This window comes from Castanea sativa, chromosome 5, assembly GCF_040712315.1.
Source record: "Castanea sativa cultivar Marrone di Chiusa Pesio chromosome 5, ASM4071231v1".
In the NCBI taxonomy this organism is placed as follows: domain Eukaryota; kingdom Viridiplantae; phylum Streptophyta; class Magnoliopsida; order Fagales; family Fagaceae; genus Castanea; species Castanea sativa.
In genome coordinates this window covers 50,256,396-50,272,833 of record NC_134017.1, presented here as the reverse complement: position 1 = coordinate 50,272,833, position 16,438 = coordinate 50,256,396, and the positions used below count along the sequence as shown (strand labels likewise).

Sequence of the window (16,438 nt, the reverse complement as noted above, 5' to 3'; positions counted from 1 at the left end):
CAATTTGTTATATTTGTTATTGTCATTTTAAGTACACACACATGTATGTATGTATGTATGTATGTATCCTTTTGATCCTGAGTCCTTCTAATACTTGGAGAAGCATTTCTGAGTCTAGTCTAAGCTCGAGATTATCTTAATACTTGGAGAAGCATCCTTAGGGTTAAAGAGGTGCTAGTGCTATAGTTACGTGCCAAATGGAATTTGGGTAGTGAGAAAAGTAAAGGTATAAAGTATGAATGAATATCTGGTTGCCAAGGTAACAATCTGAATCAAGGCTAGCTCTATATAGTTTAAGATCTAAGGTGATAAATTAAAGCAGGACATTAAGACATCTTATTAAAATATAAATTAAATAGTATTTATTTAATACAGTATTTACCAAATCAAGGTTAATTGGATAAATTAAGTACATAACTCGATGAATTAGTTCTAACCAAACCAAGATTAATTTCATTTAGAAATCAAATAATATGGTTTAAGCATAAAATTAAACTTCCTAAAAACATAAAATTTAATAAAAACAAATTTCTTTTATGCGTGTTTAAGTAACATGGTAATATAATTTTTAATTTTTGGATGTGGTGTTAAGGGAGATAGAGATTATTTGGCGTGTAGCCATAAAATGGAAAGCTCGATAGGTTAAGGAAAACTAATAATTTTTTATAATTTGACATATTTATAACCTTTTTTTTTCCAGACAATTTAGGATTATTAAATTAAGTTTCTATTGGTATAATATTTTGAAGAACTCTTTTATTTAATTATTTTTAAAAAAAACAATTACTATCAAAATACAAAATTGGGCCATTTTATAATAGAGGGTGGACCTTTTTGTTATGGGGCCTTAGGCTTAGGCCTTGGGCCTGCCTGGAGACAATTTTGCTCCAAACCTGCATATTGTACCAATGAGATGAAAAAATGGCATGTGGATGTGGAATGAACCCATGCAGGGCTTCCATCAGTGTTTGCCTACTCCTCTGGCTTATCAGATATGCTTCTAGGGTGAGAGAAAAGCAATGATGCATTGCTTTTGGATTTGAATAGCCCAAATAAATACAGTAGTGTGTGGTGAATGAGCATAAGAAAGCTACAGAAAAAAGCATGCAAGCGTGGAGCAAGACTTCATGGAATTCTTTCAAGCTTTATTTCGATCAAAATCTGGTCAAAAATGAGGGGGAGCTGTGTGCAGTTACAATGTTTTTTCTATGGCGACGATGAAACTTGGCCTTTTTTTAGGGGAAGCTGATGGAACCTGGGAAAATCTAACTTCACAGGTTGGGATGTAATATGCAATTCTTGAAAATTTTGCTTTGGTCTGCTCTCGTTTGCTTCAGTTAACTTCCTATGCAAGGGTAATGGAGGTCAATTCTTGATTGATAGAACTCAGCTATTGGTTGATTGATTGTGATGATCAATGGTTTTCTTGAGGTTAGTAATGGATTCATTCATGTGGCAAGTAGATTGAATTTCTGTCATGATTCAGGAAAGATTGGTTCTAAATACCAAATGTTAATGTTTTGAAAATGGAAGGTTATTGATAGGAAATTTATGAAATTGGCTAGATTCGAGGTTAGCCAGACCTCCTAAAAGATAGAGAAAAAAATTAGAAAGAACAAAGAAATTGATTTATTAAGGACCATGGCCAAAAATAGTGGCTAAATAATCGACCGGTAGCATAAAAATGCGACCTGTCCATTCCATCTACATATTAAAGTAGCATATACATCCCACCAGCCAGCCCGAGGGAACAACTAGTTGGCAAACTTAATGCCTAATTTTATGTTGCTTGGAGCTACTACCCTAACACACTTTCCCTTAGTTGACACGAGGAAAAAGACCAATTAGCAAATCTACTACTAGGTTTTACTTTTTAGGGTGATTTCTGCAAAAAAATTTATCCCCCTTGCTTTGCCCATTCACTTAGGGTATGTTTGATTGGAGATAGAATAGGAAGGATGGAAGATAAATGAGAGAAAATAGATTTGGGTGTTGTTTAATAAAGAGAGAAAAGATGGAAATTTTTTAATGTGATTTTCTCCTTTAACCCACCAAAAATTCTTCTCTCCAAATCAGAGAGAGAACAAGCATGAAAACTCATGTTCCAGTGAATGACCAAATTGCTCTCAAATTTTAATACTTTTCACAAATCTCACCTACCCCACCCATTTCACCACATGGTCCACACACCTGACCAGGAGGCCTAGGACCATGTATATAAATAAGACTGAATTTGTGTTTTAGGTTTCAAGCACCTAATAAAGTCTTCTATTCATAAATAATAAAAAAAGAAAATGTCCAGATTTGCAAAATGGTCTTTCACAATGGCAGCTCTAGGATTTTTTTAAGGGGTCAATAGTGTCATGAGCTAGGATTTTATTGAGGGAGTAAAAAAATAAAATTATTATTATTATTATTTTTGTATATATATACAATTGTCATATTACATACAATAATCTAACATAGTATTTTAAATAGTATACAATACAACTATACTATACAATAGTCTAAACAAATTATTAATAGTTTAAAGAAGTAAGAAAACAACAATTGAATGCATAAAAAAAGAAAACTAATCATAATATTTGTCAAATTAATAATAAGTTATTATAATCATGTGTAATATCAATTAAATGAAAATATATGATAAAAAAGAATAGTAACACACCTAAGAGTAGGTTTGCAGCTGGTACTAATTAAGTTCAGCTTCACTATACAATTATCATAATTTTCCAATTACAATTCCAAGAACACAAATAAATTGTCACGATGAAGTCTTGAAGAGAATGAAAGACATCATAATCCGGATGACTTTGACATTTCCATTTTTGCTGCATACACAAATGATCGCATAAATGCAGTCTAAAACACTACTTTTCTCAAAAAGGACGTGGAGAGACAACTAAGGCTTATATATATGGAGATATATGTACTATTGGCTTGAGCTCTTATAATGTAACAAATTCTATCATCCAGAAGCCAAATCTTTTTATGACTTATGGGTTATAACAGATTTTCAGCTTCATGTTACAGCATATTCTATTATTCACAAGTCAACCAAATTCTTCCAGAAGCACCATGCATTTTGCATGGATGTGGATACCTACGTTATCGGTAATTCAATTTGTTGAATAGAGATCCTGAGTGGATATAGAAGAAGATCCAGCCCATGTTGCATCTGATGATTGAATAAGGCTCCCAGCTTCATTTGAGCTCATCGGTTGTTGTAGGATCTGACCAGACTGTTCTTTTAATGCTCTAATGCTCAATACATCGCCATATATACTTGGATCCATGCCAAGTTCATGAACAGCTGTTTGGCCGTTAAGCATGCTTACTACTGCAGACATGTTGGGTCTAAGTGCTGGTGATGGATTAGTACATAAGAGTGCTACTTTTATCATTCTAACTGCCTCTTCCTTATTGAACTCTGATCCCAACTTTGGATCCACCAGCTCCATTAGATTACCCCTTTGTTGCAAAACAAGGGCCTGCAATAAGTATAGAGAAGATGATGGAAATGAAAAGTAGCAAGTTACCAGAAGAGAAAAAATTAGCCAAACGTACATAGGAAACAAAATAAACGCGTCAACTAGCTGAACTAATGCCTGAAGTGCACTAGTCAAGCAATTTTCAACATAGTTTAGGCTATTTTGCTTCTCAAGGCTAGATTAATAGATCAGGATGACCAAGTTAGGTGGAGGCACAAAGAGCAACCAGCTCTCCAGACTGTTTTTGTTGCATATACTAAAAGTAAAACAAAGATCTTACCCAATCTAGAAGGCAAACATAATTCTCATTTGGTCGATATTTCATGTTATTCTTCCCAGCTACAATTTCCAATGCAACGACCCCAAAACTGTATACATCTGCTTTATAGGTTAAATAACCCCATAATGCATATTCCGGTGCCATGTATCCTCTGCAAAGTAAAGATTATATTATGACTTAATGGTTCACTTGTATGAAGCTTTGGTCTTTTCTCTTTAACAAAGACCAATATGAATAGAAACTTAGGTACCAATTCATAGTTCATTTGCGTTTAGCATGAGATTATGCAATCAATAAGGGTACCAGAGTTGATTGGTAAATTTCATTCCATTGAAGATACAAAATAATTGTCTCTTTTGCAACTTTCAAGTGACAACTGATGTATTCATGTACACCTAACTGAGTTCCTAGAAACGAGTGAGGAAGATTTTTAGGCCGATGACTAAGGAACAGCCATTCTAGCCACGCAAGTTGTTTGGTCATTAAGCTCAAGTTATTATGATTCAGCAAGATCTGAGATTTTTTTTTTTCCTAGGGTAACAATGGAGCAGATTTTGAAATTATTGTAAATGGAGGCCACAGCATAGAAATTAACAGTATGGGAAAGCAGAATATTTGAACACAAGTTTATTCTCTCTGCTATTTATTTCTTGATTTAAGGGAGTCAGTGTTTAAAGTTAGCATTTATCTAATGACTGTGTGTGTGTGTGTGGCTTTTTGTGTTGTATATTTTTTATTTTATGAGGAAATAGAGCTGATTGTTTGTTGTATCAAGAATTGAGGTATATGAAACTACTGCAAATTATTACTACATATTTCACGTTTGGACTTGTTTTCAAAGCATGAAAATTGGTTGATAATACTGGAATCATGTTGCTCTGAATTTCTCTACAAGCATGGTTGTGTTGCAATCCTAAGAAATACTGAATGCAGGAGTTCCATATTACTTTCCATATCCAAAACTTTTGGTATACGGACTTTAAAATGCTACTGTGTTCTGGTTTTTAGTTTTAGGGCAGCATCTCATACAAACATAAAATATAGTAGCTGTAACTAGTTACCCTTAGCTAATAAGTCAGGGGACCAAATGAAACGGAAGAGTAGAATCATAAGTAGACTACAAATTGAAGGAAGGAGTAAAAAATGTAGCTTACATCGTTCCAGCAACTCGGGTGCTGATATGGGTGTTTTCCTCTTCATCAAGCTTGGCCAAACCAAAGTCAGAAATCTTTGGGTTAAGGTCCCTATCCAGTAGCACATTGGTGGTTTTGATGTCTCTATGAACAATTTTTAATGTCGATTCCTCATGCAAGAAAGCCAGACCTCTTGCTATGCCAACACAAATATTCTGCCTCGCAGGCCAGTCCAATGTCAATTGGTGTTCACCTGAACCTGCATTTCCACAGATTGTCCAATGGGGATAGATCAACTTAGGTCTTGATATACATCATTTGGAATGTTAGGCTTATATTCTTTACAAAGTTGATATAAAATATGCAAATAAAAATATTGAGCTTACCGAACAAAGCAAGTGCCAAGCTATTGTTTTCCATGTATTCATATACCAAGAATAGTTGATTTCCTTCAATACAACATCCATACAGTCTAACAAGATTTGGGTGCTGTAATGCAGATATCATGCCTATTTCAGTCACAAATTCACGATTTCCTTGTTTTGATCTTGAAGAAAGTTTCTTAACAGCAATTATACTACCATCTAACAGAATACCCTGCATCAGAATAGAAAAATATATATTCAGGTATGTATTTTATTATGTAAGAATAAATAAAAAAACATGTAGCAGAAAGAATGACATTGTGGGACTAGGATACCTTGTATACAGTTCCAAAACCACCTTCCCCAAGCTTGTTTGCAGCATCAAAGTTGTTGGTGGCAGCTTTGATTTGCCTGTATTTGAAAAAACCAGTTTGCAGATCTAATCCTTGCAGCTCTGTCAAAGGAATGTAAAGGTAGGGCTAAGATGTCACACTGCATATTATATATGATAAATTTAGAGAGAATGAGACAAAGCAAATGCCATAAGAAGGCTCCAGGCTCCAGTTGATCAGCTACTTAAACCGAACTTGCAGCAAGATTTAGAGTTTCATTTCTTTCCTATATCAGTCATGGAATCGCAAGTGTATTGGGAGTCAAAAAACAAAGTGAAAAAGAGAGAATAGTTCCATGAAGAATTTTAGGATGAGATGTGCCTTGTGCCTCTATTAACACTTCAAAATTGAAATAAGATCACTGTAGAGCTAAAAAAGAATAGTCATAAAAAAAACTAATTCTCATGTGACTTAGAAAACATTTTGTGCCTGTTTGGATTGAGGGGGAGTGGGGGGGAGTAGAGTGGAGTTGGCCACAAATTAGGTTTGATTGCGCAAATCCTTCTTAGACATTTGCTTTCCTCATTAACCTTAAGCCGTCATTTCATCTCCCATGTACAAATGACTCTATTTATATTTTATAATAAGCAGTGATCTCATAGTTTTGCATGATTTCGTGAGATCATTCTCTTATCATAACTGGAAGCAAATGAGTCCAATTTATGCAGAATGGAAATTTCCAGGAAAGCTATTATGAAGATAGCTTTGAATGCACTGCAATCAAGCAAAATATTTTTTCCTTTGTGATTGTACATTGGATTGCTGATTTGTCATCTATGAAAAAAAGAGGTACAATGATAAAACATATAAACGGCAATTGTATATAGGCTTTAGGGAATTTCTCTATATTGTTCCAACTTCATGCAATAGTTGGAGAAGATAAAAAAAATCCTATCTAAATTTTACATCAGAATATGTGAATCTTGATTACCTTTTTCTCTTGACATCGTGCTTCCTATGTAGCCTTTCCACCATAGAATGACTAAAATCATAAAGAAGAGGAATAAAACTGATACTCCAGTTCCAACTCCAATTAATATCTTCATCTTGCTATTTCCAGGTGGACTAAAATCTGCAGAAGAAACAAATATCCTTGGAAAGTGAATATGAAGTTGCATTCTGTAATATATGTAGCAGTAGCACCATACGGATGTGCATAGTTAGACCAAGCCACAAGAAGGTATAGATGTTTTAAATACAAAGTTAGCAGTGTAAGGGTAGGTTGAAAAAAGATGATAAGATTTTGATGCATTCCACTAGTTGCACTTGAATATTTTTTTAAAATAATAAGTTCTCACGGCAAATAATCATTGATTCTACTTCCACTAAATCCCTATGCTTTTATTGTTCACCAACTAATGAGCGTGAAAGAATTGGTTACCAGCTTCCACAGAGATTGCTGATATGAGAGGACCATATGTTCCTCTCTGTGGCGCAGCTGTGGTCCCTTTCCCAGCCCAATGAAAGCGTATCTGTAGAACTTTGTTCCTCACAATTGCTTTATATTCCATAACTATTGCTTTATCAACACCTTGAGCAGCATTTTCAATATTAAAATCCTTCAAGACCAGTTGTTCCTGTAACAAATTAACTCAATAAAATTGTTTTCTATGCAAACACAAAAACAAATATGACTTTATACCTGGATGTATACATCAAATATCCGTCTTCCAAGACTGTAGAAAGATCTTAGATCTCTGAATACTATCTCTGCAAAGTATAGTTTCACTGTATAATTTCCATTTGCCAAGCAACGTGCATAATATGTGAAAGAAAGAGGAGAGAGCCGTGCACTCGTGTATAATTCAGAGTTGTTCATTCTGAGTATTGATACGTTAGTTGCTTTATATTGATTTGAGGTAACGTCAACATCCCAAAAATTCCCACTGCTACTGAGTCCCCAACTAGTTCCTACAGAGACAAATTTTGCAACCCCTGCTGGGTCTTGATCCTCTTCAAATTCTATGTTTCCAATGGTGGTTGCAATTCCACCACAATTTATATGCAATGAATATTGTTCTACACACAAAAAAGTAGGTTTGTAAGGGAAGTTAGATAGAAGCAAACATCGTAGAGCTACAAGAAGATCAATATTTTCTTGTTTCTTGCTTAGTTGCCCAATACGAGATGAAATATGTAACTGCGTTGTTTTCTACATTTACAAGGAGTTCTCAGAAGCCAAAAACGTAGTTAAAGCATACAACCTAAGTTTTGATGCTATGGTAATATGATTACCTTTTGGACAAGGATTGTTCTTCAGGCACTTGGCAAGTAATCTTAATTGGTGTAGCAAAAGAAAGAAGTGTGAGCTTATGCAAAATGAAAGCGAATAAAAAAAGGAAATACTTCTGCAAAATCAAAGAACGAGAAGACAAAAAATTTCTATTCTTATAAGTTTATGAGTTAGGAGCTTACGAGTTGTCCTGTCCAGAAAAGCTCTGAAAAAAATTTCTGATGAAATGAGAAAATAGTTGGTTTAGAAAAGCTAGAAAGCTTTTGAAGAGACAAAAGTACACAAAGCCCATGTAAGGCCAAATTGAATTTGAAAAGGGCAGGACAAAGTTCTTACTGGTTTCCTGTACAAGTAGGAGGCACAGAGCTTTCCGAAAAATTATTGTATGAAAGATCTATTTGGCTGAACACAAACATAATATTTGTTAATAAGTCATTATAAATCCAAAAAGAAAAAAAAAAAAAAAAACTACATTTTACAATAATTCTGATAAAATTTGTATAACTATAAATGATAAACATCAGCAGATAAATTGTAAAAGAAAATGATTTCAATATTTTAGAAACATCTAGACAGATGAAAATTTTCATTTGGGCTGATAATTAATTAATCACCCTTGCAGCTTTCTGCCGTTAATCTGACACAACGGATAATTTAGGCTAATCCACACAATACTTACAGTAGTAGTATTATGGATTGTATCTAAATTCGGAGTTTAACCTAAGTACCATATTGCACTTTCTAAAACAAAACACCTTGTTTTGGTCAATGCTAATCCTATGTCAAATCAGGTTCAGACCACAAACTTGTCTGGCCAACTCAAAATTCTACTGCCCTTATAATGTTGCAGAGAACAGATAACCAACATAAGAATGTAAAAAAAAATTTGTCCACAAGTCTTTTTAACTAGAGTCTCATGGTGCAAGATTCAAATCAAAGCTGCAAGGAAATTGGGTCAATTCACCTATTGTTTATGATTGAATGAGATCTGTCATTGATCCTAAAGAGGTTACAAGATGGATCAAAATCCAAAGAAATGTATATTTGAACATTATGCATTTTTGTAAAATTTAATAATAACTGCAGACTCCATAAAAAATTACACAATAAAAAGGAAACATGTCATGCAAAACTAATAAAAAATTTAAGGTGAATTGTATACTAGCGACTATCTCTGCTAGTGATCCAGTTTGGAATATTCCCAGTGAACAAGTTGCTTGTCAGAAACCTGTTCAAATAGCAAAGTAATAATGTTATAGTTAAAACTTATTAAAGAAAATAATAATAGAAGATACTGGAGGAAATTCAAAGGTAAAATACTTTTTGACGACTTGGTGCTATGATGCATCATATATATATATGAAGTGTTTCCCACATATATGACTTGGTGCTATGATGCGACATAATAGGCTGATGGCCACAGCCATAGGAAAGCTAGGCCCATCCATTGGTGAGCTGACATTCTTGTAGGAGATGGTGAGTATTTGACTTGTATCAAGTTTCAGAGAGTAGGCCGCCGGATTAACATAAAAAGGATACTCAGATAGACAAAATACTTATATGGTTCAACAATCTAGAAATTTCCGTAATTCATGTAGTGACATTATCTATAGGATTTCAGGAAAGGCCCCTATTCATCATACTTTGTATTCTAGTCCCCTCATGAATCTACATGTTTATTTTAGTCTTGTTGTCACTCAACCCTTAGATTTGCATTACATATGTAATGGGCCTTCCTCAAAGTATCACACATGGAGTCAAGAGGCAAAGCCCCCAGCCAACCCAACCCACCCTACACTGTGGTGTCCTTGTTTGGCAGAGCTTATTTCTATTGACATATTGGACTTCAAAAATATGCTGCGAAAAAGTATAGCTGCACATAGAAAACATTAAGTTCTCAGAGGGTTCATTTAGGATTTGTGTGAGACATAAGCACTACAATCTCCTTGATTATAGAGAAATTCCTAGCATCTTTGACTGTGGACATATGGCAAAAACCAAATCATGACACATGACTTATGTTAATTTCTTATTTGAACTTCTCTGACATGAAACTTGATTTACAGTTTGACTATAACTTACATATATTGCAAGGAAGATAGACCACTCAAATCTGGAACATTTTCTTCCAATTTGTTGAAGGTGAGATCTCTGCAAGGATATAACAGAGCGGTGTTATAATGATACAAAAGAAGGTTTATAAAAAAATTAAAATGAAATATAGTAAACCTTATACACGTGTATTTATGCAGGTATAATGTTCTCAATAGAGATAATTAACATGGTCTAATCCAACTATCTGGGTTTTTGCAGTTTAGTTTTTTTTAGCAAAAGAAGTAAATCCTAAAAGGAAGATGGAAATAATAGAAAAAGTACAAAGTTTGAAGTTTAGTCATTTGTGAAATGTATGCTGGGATAGGTCCAGAGAGATTGCAGCTCCTCAACATCCTGCAACACAAACCGACATCATCTCGGAAAAATTTCTATAACTTTGTATTATTTTAGTTGATAACCTTATACCAAAAAGAATGACCTACAATCTGTTCATGCCTGTCATGTTATTCAAGGGTGGAAATCCCGAACCATTACCAAGTAAGTCACTTATCCTTCTGCACAAAATTGTATCATCAATAATTGTTTATGGATTATGCAATAAAGAAATTGAATATGACATAAAAATATCACGAAGATTATGCAACAAAACAATACTTAGAAGGTAAAACTTACAGCTCAGTTAAATTACTCAAGACAGAAATGCTAGAAGGAATGGGCCCCTCAAGGCCACTAGCTTGGATCTCTCTATTGAAAATACAACTCCAATGTGTTAGATTACACCTAAAAGTTTTACTAGAAGAGATTTAAATAAAATTATGGGAAAAAAATGCATACAATTTCTGAAGTTGTTTCCAACTCTGGAAAACATCAGGTATTTTTCCAATGAAGTTGTTACTGCTAATCCTACTGCATATGGCCAAAAATTGAAACAAGACTAAATTACATAGAAACTTGAAATTTTCTGGGAAAAATATAAAATTACTTTTAGTATAGAAATGGAAAATTTTACAACCACTTACAGTTCTGTTAATTTGGTTAGATTGGTGAGAGAAATTGGCAATTCACCAGTGAGATTATTAGCACTAAGAATGCTGCAGTCACCAAATGACAAGTTCAGACCTATTCAACTTACTTACTGTTGATTGACTAAGTAAATCATTCAGAATTTAGAAATGAATCAACAATTGTGATTTGCAAAAGAATAAGAGGGAAGAAAGAAACACCGACAGATTCTCCAAGTTAACCAAATTCCCAAGTTCAGGGGGAACAGTTCCAGAAAATAGATTGCTCTCTATACTCCTGAAAGTATACAATCTTCTTTAATGTTTAAGCAGGGCTAAGCTAAAAAAAAAAATTACTACTTAAAAAAAAGGGTGAGTAAGAAGGATATAAGAAGAGCATACATATATGTAAGTGTGGTAATGTTTCCCAAGTAGCTTGGGATTGGTCCTGATAAATTGTTCACAGTAATGGACCTGCAGTGAATTAGTTTAATAAAAAGAATGAGCATTTACTGGCTGACCTGTGACACTAATTGAGAAGTAACTTACATGAATTCCAACTTTGTAGAAGCCCATTCAGGTGGTATTGTACCAGAAAGGTAGTTTCGAGTGAAATCACTTCAAGTAGGAGGAAAGTGTTTTATTAGATTTGAAGCTCATATCAATTTTCATTCAGGTGCTAATAAGTGAAACAAATAATTAGTTACTATTCTTACATTGTATTTAGGTAGGGTAGCTTCGCCAGGGATGGTGGAAGCACGCCAACAAGATCTTGCCCTTTAAGAAAGCTGTATGAAATAGGTATAGATTAAATGTACTAGCTCATGTATTTGGAATACAATCATAATCTTCACGTATATGTTTGAGCAGAAGATGAGAAAATTGAAAATTTCACTAGAGCAAGGGTTAAAGAGAATATATCAGAATACTAAGTCTAGTACTCGAGCTTGACAGCACCTTGATGGTGCCAATAGGTGTGCTAGTGCTAGTTACTCTCTTAGTGGAAACATATTTGGTTTACTAAATCAGGGATCATCTATACTATGATTGTGCTCTTTCCAGAATATAATAGGAAAAAGATGGTTCCTTAAGGCCTATTGCATTGATAAACAACTTGCTGTTGGGAAGATGGATTTAATTGGACAATTGCTGAAATAGTTCTATTGAGACTCTACTTAAACAGCATGTGCAGCTCATGCTACTGTGTATGTATGGAAGGGAATACCATATATGATGTTTACATTGAAGAAACTCGTTCTAGATTAAAAGCACCGACTTGTAGATTATAATTCAACATTAAAAGTCGTTTTAGATGTGTAATTACAACTCACGCGACAAGATGTGATAGAGCCTGTGATTTTGCTCCATTCTTTTTACTGTATAGAAGGGAACATGATGCCATTTGGATTCATGTAAGAGTACTCTAGATTGGATAGGCCAGTGAAACATAGCAAGTCATTTTTCACATTGGTTACAATTTGTAGTAAAGGGCAGGGTTTCTCTAGTTCGATTCTTAATTAAGTTTTACATGAATTTCTTCTCAGCATTCTGACACTACTAGACCAGAAACTCGTTATCAGATTTTCACATAGTTTTCACTTATCAATCGTCTAGTCAGTGTAAATAGTTGACATTTTTGGGAAGGTGAGCATCTTATTCTAAACTAGAGGTGAGTTCAGTGTAATATCAAAAAACTTCAGGGAGGGAGGTCAATGCAATGTAGCCTGATATATATAAGTAGTATAGAATCTATAGATATAATTAAAGCTGGACAAACATTTATTTAAAACATACGGAGTAATAGAATAGAAAGGAAATGAAGTGTGCGTACAGATTAATCACGTGACATACACCAGAAGGATAGGAGCAATTGCAAATGAGAGAATTGTTGTACAATGGCCTCAAACTCGAACGTGGTGTTGCCCAGCTTGATTCATTACTACATGGGTCTACTCCAAAATTCCAATCTTTCTTCCCCACTTGTGCGGCTATTTCACGAAGGGCTTGCACTGCAAAATAGGACTACATCAGACTCATCAATTTTTTGTTTCCATTTATTAATTTATTTTGTGTTTTAATGTTCCACATTTGAACCTGTTTATTACCAAAAAAATAAAGAAGTCTTCACAAATATTCCATTCTCCCTCAAGCCCTCCTCAACCATCTTAATTGCAATAATATTCTACAATTCTAAAAAACTTTTGACAGATTGGGTGTGCTCACACAACAAGTAAAAATCAATAAATCTATAAAAATACAATTTTCACGACTTTTATTTATTTATATATTTTTTTGATAAGTTTTCACCATTGTTTTAAAAATTGGACCAACCCCATCAAAAAAAAAAAAAAAAAAAGGACCAACAGGTTAGATTAGTTCAAGAATTGGACTCAGAATGATCCGGTCAAAACTGATAAAAACCGGCCAAGAACTGGTCTCTTTTCCAATTTTTTTTACCATTCTAGTTTTTAAGGCCATAATTTTCACACCCGGTTCAAATAATTAGAAACTTCAAGAAATATATTGGCCATTTAAAAAAAAATCGCAGAACATGTAATAAATGTAATATATGTACAAAATTTTAGTTCCCACATGCGTGGGAAGGCCCATATATTTATTTGGAAATAATCAATACTATTCTACTTTTCATTTTTCTCATGGGGTCAAATTGATAAAATAAAAGGTAAATTTCATCGATTCATTTTTTTTTATCTTACAATTTTGCATGGCCTAATATGGTGACTTTTAGGTTTGGTTAACTAAAATGTGGTCATTTTTATATTATATAAGTACGGATGCGAGTGTTATTAGCCTTTTACATTAAATGTCAATACACATAGACCAATTTACACCCATCCTTTTTTTTTTTTTTTTTTTTTTTTGTTTAAGATAATTTAAATGTGTAAATTTTATTAGGAAAATAAATAAAATATTATAAAAAAATTGTATAGTATGCATCAAGTTATTAATAGTATTTTTTTTTAAAAGTATATCGTATAATATTTTATAAGAATGGGTGCTTTTAGGATATTTTGTTAATAGACTATTTAAAAAAAAAATTTTAATATCATTTTATGAGAAATATAAAAATAAGTTAAACAAGTCAATTATTTTTTTCTTTTTACATAATTTTTTTTAATAATATTTCATAAATTAATATCTTTTAACGTATCAATTACTTTTCTCATATTTTATAAACTCAAAAAAAAAAAAAAAATAGACATGTTTAATTCGTTTCACTTGTCAACTACTTAACGGCATTGAGTGGGGACAAAAGCTCGAACATGACATTGAAATTCCACGTTAAAAGTGGCACAGCTCCCTAATTTTACTAGCAAGGCCGATCCATTTGCTGAATGTTCTCCATATCCCCACCGCGGCCCCCCAGGCCCCCCCCCCCCCCCCCCCCAAAAACCAATCTCAGAATTCATCGAAAAAAAAAAAATCAATCAATCTCAAATACAGCCATGCCTAGGCCTTCTGTTTCTGATCTATGAACACAACATACTATAAAACATGACGTTGAGCAAAGAAAATAAGTTGCAAAAAGCATTTTAGCTTAACTAATTGACACTTTTTAAGGTCCGTCTAAGAATGGTTTATTGCCATGCCTGGGCCTTTCTTTTTCTGATCTATGAACACAACATACTATAAAACATGGAGTTGAGCAAAGAAAATAAGTTGCAAAAAGCGTTTTAACTTAACTAATGGGCACTTTTTAAGATCTGTCTAAGAATAGTTTATTTAGTTGAAATTGAAAATTTTTTTGTTAAAAATATTGTAGAAAAAAAGTTTAAAACTAGTTGAATAGTACAATGAGATCTATAAATAGTATTAAAAAATGCAATAAGACCCATAAATATTATAAAAAAAAAAAAATTTAAAAACTCAAATAAGTTGAAACTTGCCTCACATCCCAAAGGCTATTAAGTGTTTTTAACTTTTGTATGTACTAAGTATTATCTTACTTTGTCATAAAAGGAAAGTATTTGTATGTTTCATTTTATGTCTCAAAAGGATTTATGGCAACACATTAAACCTAGCTATATCAAATTGGCCCATATCCTGGCAAAAACTTACTAGTTATTATGGAAAATGTTAGAGATATAAACTTTTGAGTAAACTACGTATTTTTTTTTTTTTTGATGAGAAGTAAACTACGTATTTGATTCCTATCCTTTACACCATATTTCAATTGGATCATTTACCTATTAATAGTGTCAATTTAGTTCCTAACCTTTAGTATCGTGTCAATTTAATTCCTACTGTTATATCTTAGATGAAAATTACTGATATGGCAAATGGTCAAAATAGAATTTTAGTTTATTTTTATATCAACAAAAGCTAATTTTTTATTTTGGCCATTAAATACATCATCAATTTTCATCTAAAAGATAACGGTAGAAACTAAATTAACATGGTATTGAAAGGTTAGAGACCAAATTACCACAATTGAAAGGTTAAGAATTATATTGAAATATGGTATATAGTATACGGGCAAAAAACGTAGTATACTCTAAAAATTTTTTCAAAGACTTTTACAAACTACCGATGTTAATTATAATAATAATTTGTAAAAATATTATAAAATAGTTTGTGGCTATAGTTATTAGCTTTTCCTTCTACCAGAAAAAACAGTGGGATTACTTTACATTGCCAAAGCCAATTGGTTGATAAAAATTCAAAGCAAGCAAGCATAATCCAACCAATATAATATAATGGGTCATATAAAAAAGATAAATAATAATAATAATAATAATAATAAGTGAATCCACACCACGGAAATCAAAAGATGGTATTCGATTTCCATGTCAGATTCACGTGTCCCTAACATTGTGTTTGACCAAACCGACACTGAGTTTCAATACCATCGATCATAGATTGGGCTTAGAGAGCTAAAACCACAATAATTGAGACACTGGTCTGGTCCCTTAATTAAGCAGAAACTCACATTACAAAATAAAGGGAATAATGCCTCGGATTAAATTTTTTTACCAATTGAGATGGGACCAATATATATAATTGTCATCCAAATTCATCAAGACATTATCAGCCTAGACTTAGTAATAAATCATCCCTCCAGAAAACAAAAACTGGTAATGAAATTAGTCCATAGAGAAGAAGAAGAAGAAGAAGAAGAAGAAGAAGAGGAAGAAGAAGAAAGATAGTTTATTACCTTCATCAGCAGGAAGACGCCCTACTTGTGCTTTGACTTGGAAGACTCCGATGATGATCAATAGAAGCAATATGAGCTTATTATGAGTGAAGTCCATCTCTGGACTCTTCTGAGCTTTAATTTCTTGCTATAATATTTTCTCCACCTACTTTGTATGCACTGAGTTCTTCGTTCAAACTTGTATTTGTATGAATGAAAAGGACGATAAACATTCTGCTACATTATTTATCTATACTTAGATAGCAAAAGCAAAAACAGAGATTGTCACTACGGTTACGGAACTTTGTTTTTTTAATAAAGGAAGGGTCAGGC

General features: G+C 33.2%; 1 protein-coding gene across 6 annotated transcripts; it reads right to left on the bottom strand.

The window, feature by feature from the left end:
• Positions 1 to 2,679: 2,679 nt before the first annotated feature.
• LOC142635951 (putative leucine-rich repeat receptor-like serine/threonine-protein kinase At3g14840) lies at positions 2,680 to 16,438 on the bottom strand. Of its 6 annotated transcripts, XM_075809993.1 has the most exons (24): positions 16,127 to 16,437; positions 12,782 to 12,959; positions 11,667 to 11,738; positions 11,500 to 11,568; positions 11,353 to 11,424; positions 11,177 to 11,248; positions 10,969 to 11,040; positions 10,784 to 10,855; positions 10,622 to 10,693; positions 10,432 to 10,503; positions 10,271 to 10,342; positions 9,977 to 10,045; positions 9,057 to 9,122; positions 8,231 to 8,296; positions 8,077 to 8,112; positions 7,897 to 7,937; positions 7,304 to 7,680; positions 7,043 to 7,238; positions 6,593 to 6,733; positions 5,605 to 5,723; positions 5,291 to 5,501; positions 4,926 to 5,163; positions 3,772 to 3,922; positions 2,680 to 3,491 (listed from the first exon to the last, which is right to left on the bottom strand). In XM_075809993.1, the coding sequence occupies exons 1-24, from the start codon at positions 16,221 to 16,223 to the stop codon at positions 3,120 to 3,122; spliced, it is 3,003 nt and encodes a 1,000-aa protein (XP_075666108.1). In that variant the 5' UTR covers positions 16,224 to 16,437; the 3' UTR covers positions 2,680 to 3,119. The 6 variants fall into 6 exon arrangements, with proteins under 6 accessions (XP_075666108.1, XP_075666107.1, XP_075666111.1 ...); XM_075809992.1 differs by lacking the exon at positions 8,077 to 8,112 and having other exon boundaries at positions 7,897 to 8,009; positions 16,127 to 16,438; XM_075809996.1 differs by lacking the exon at positions 9,057 to 9,122.

Bases quoted from the DNA above. Each gene is read 5' to 3' on its own strand.
- LOC142635951 (XM_075809992.1), bottom strand. From the start codon at position 16,223: ATGGACTTCACTCATAATAAGCTCATATTGCTTCTATTGATCATCATC. The intron at 7,239-7,303 runs GTATAAAGTCAT...AATTTGTTACAG, and splicing joins TATTTGATGTATACATCCAG to GAACAACTGGTCTTGAAGGA. The intron at 5,502-5,604 runs GTATCCTAGTCC...ATTCTGATGCAG, and splicing joins GTTTTGGAACTGTATACAAG to GGTATTCTGTTAGATGGTAG.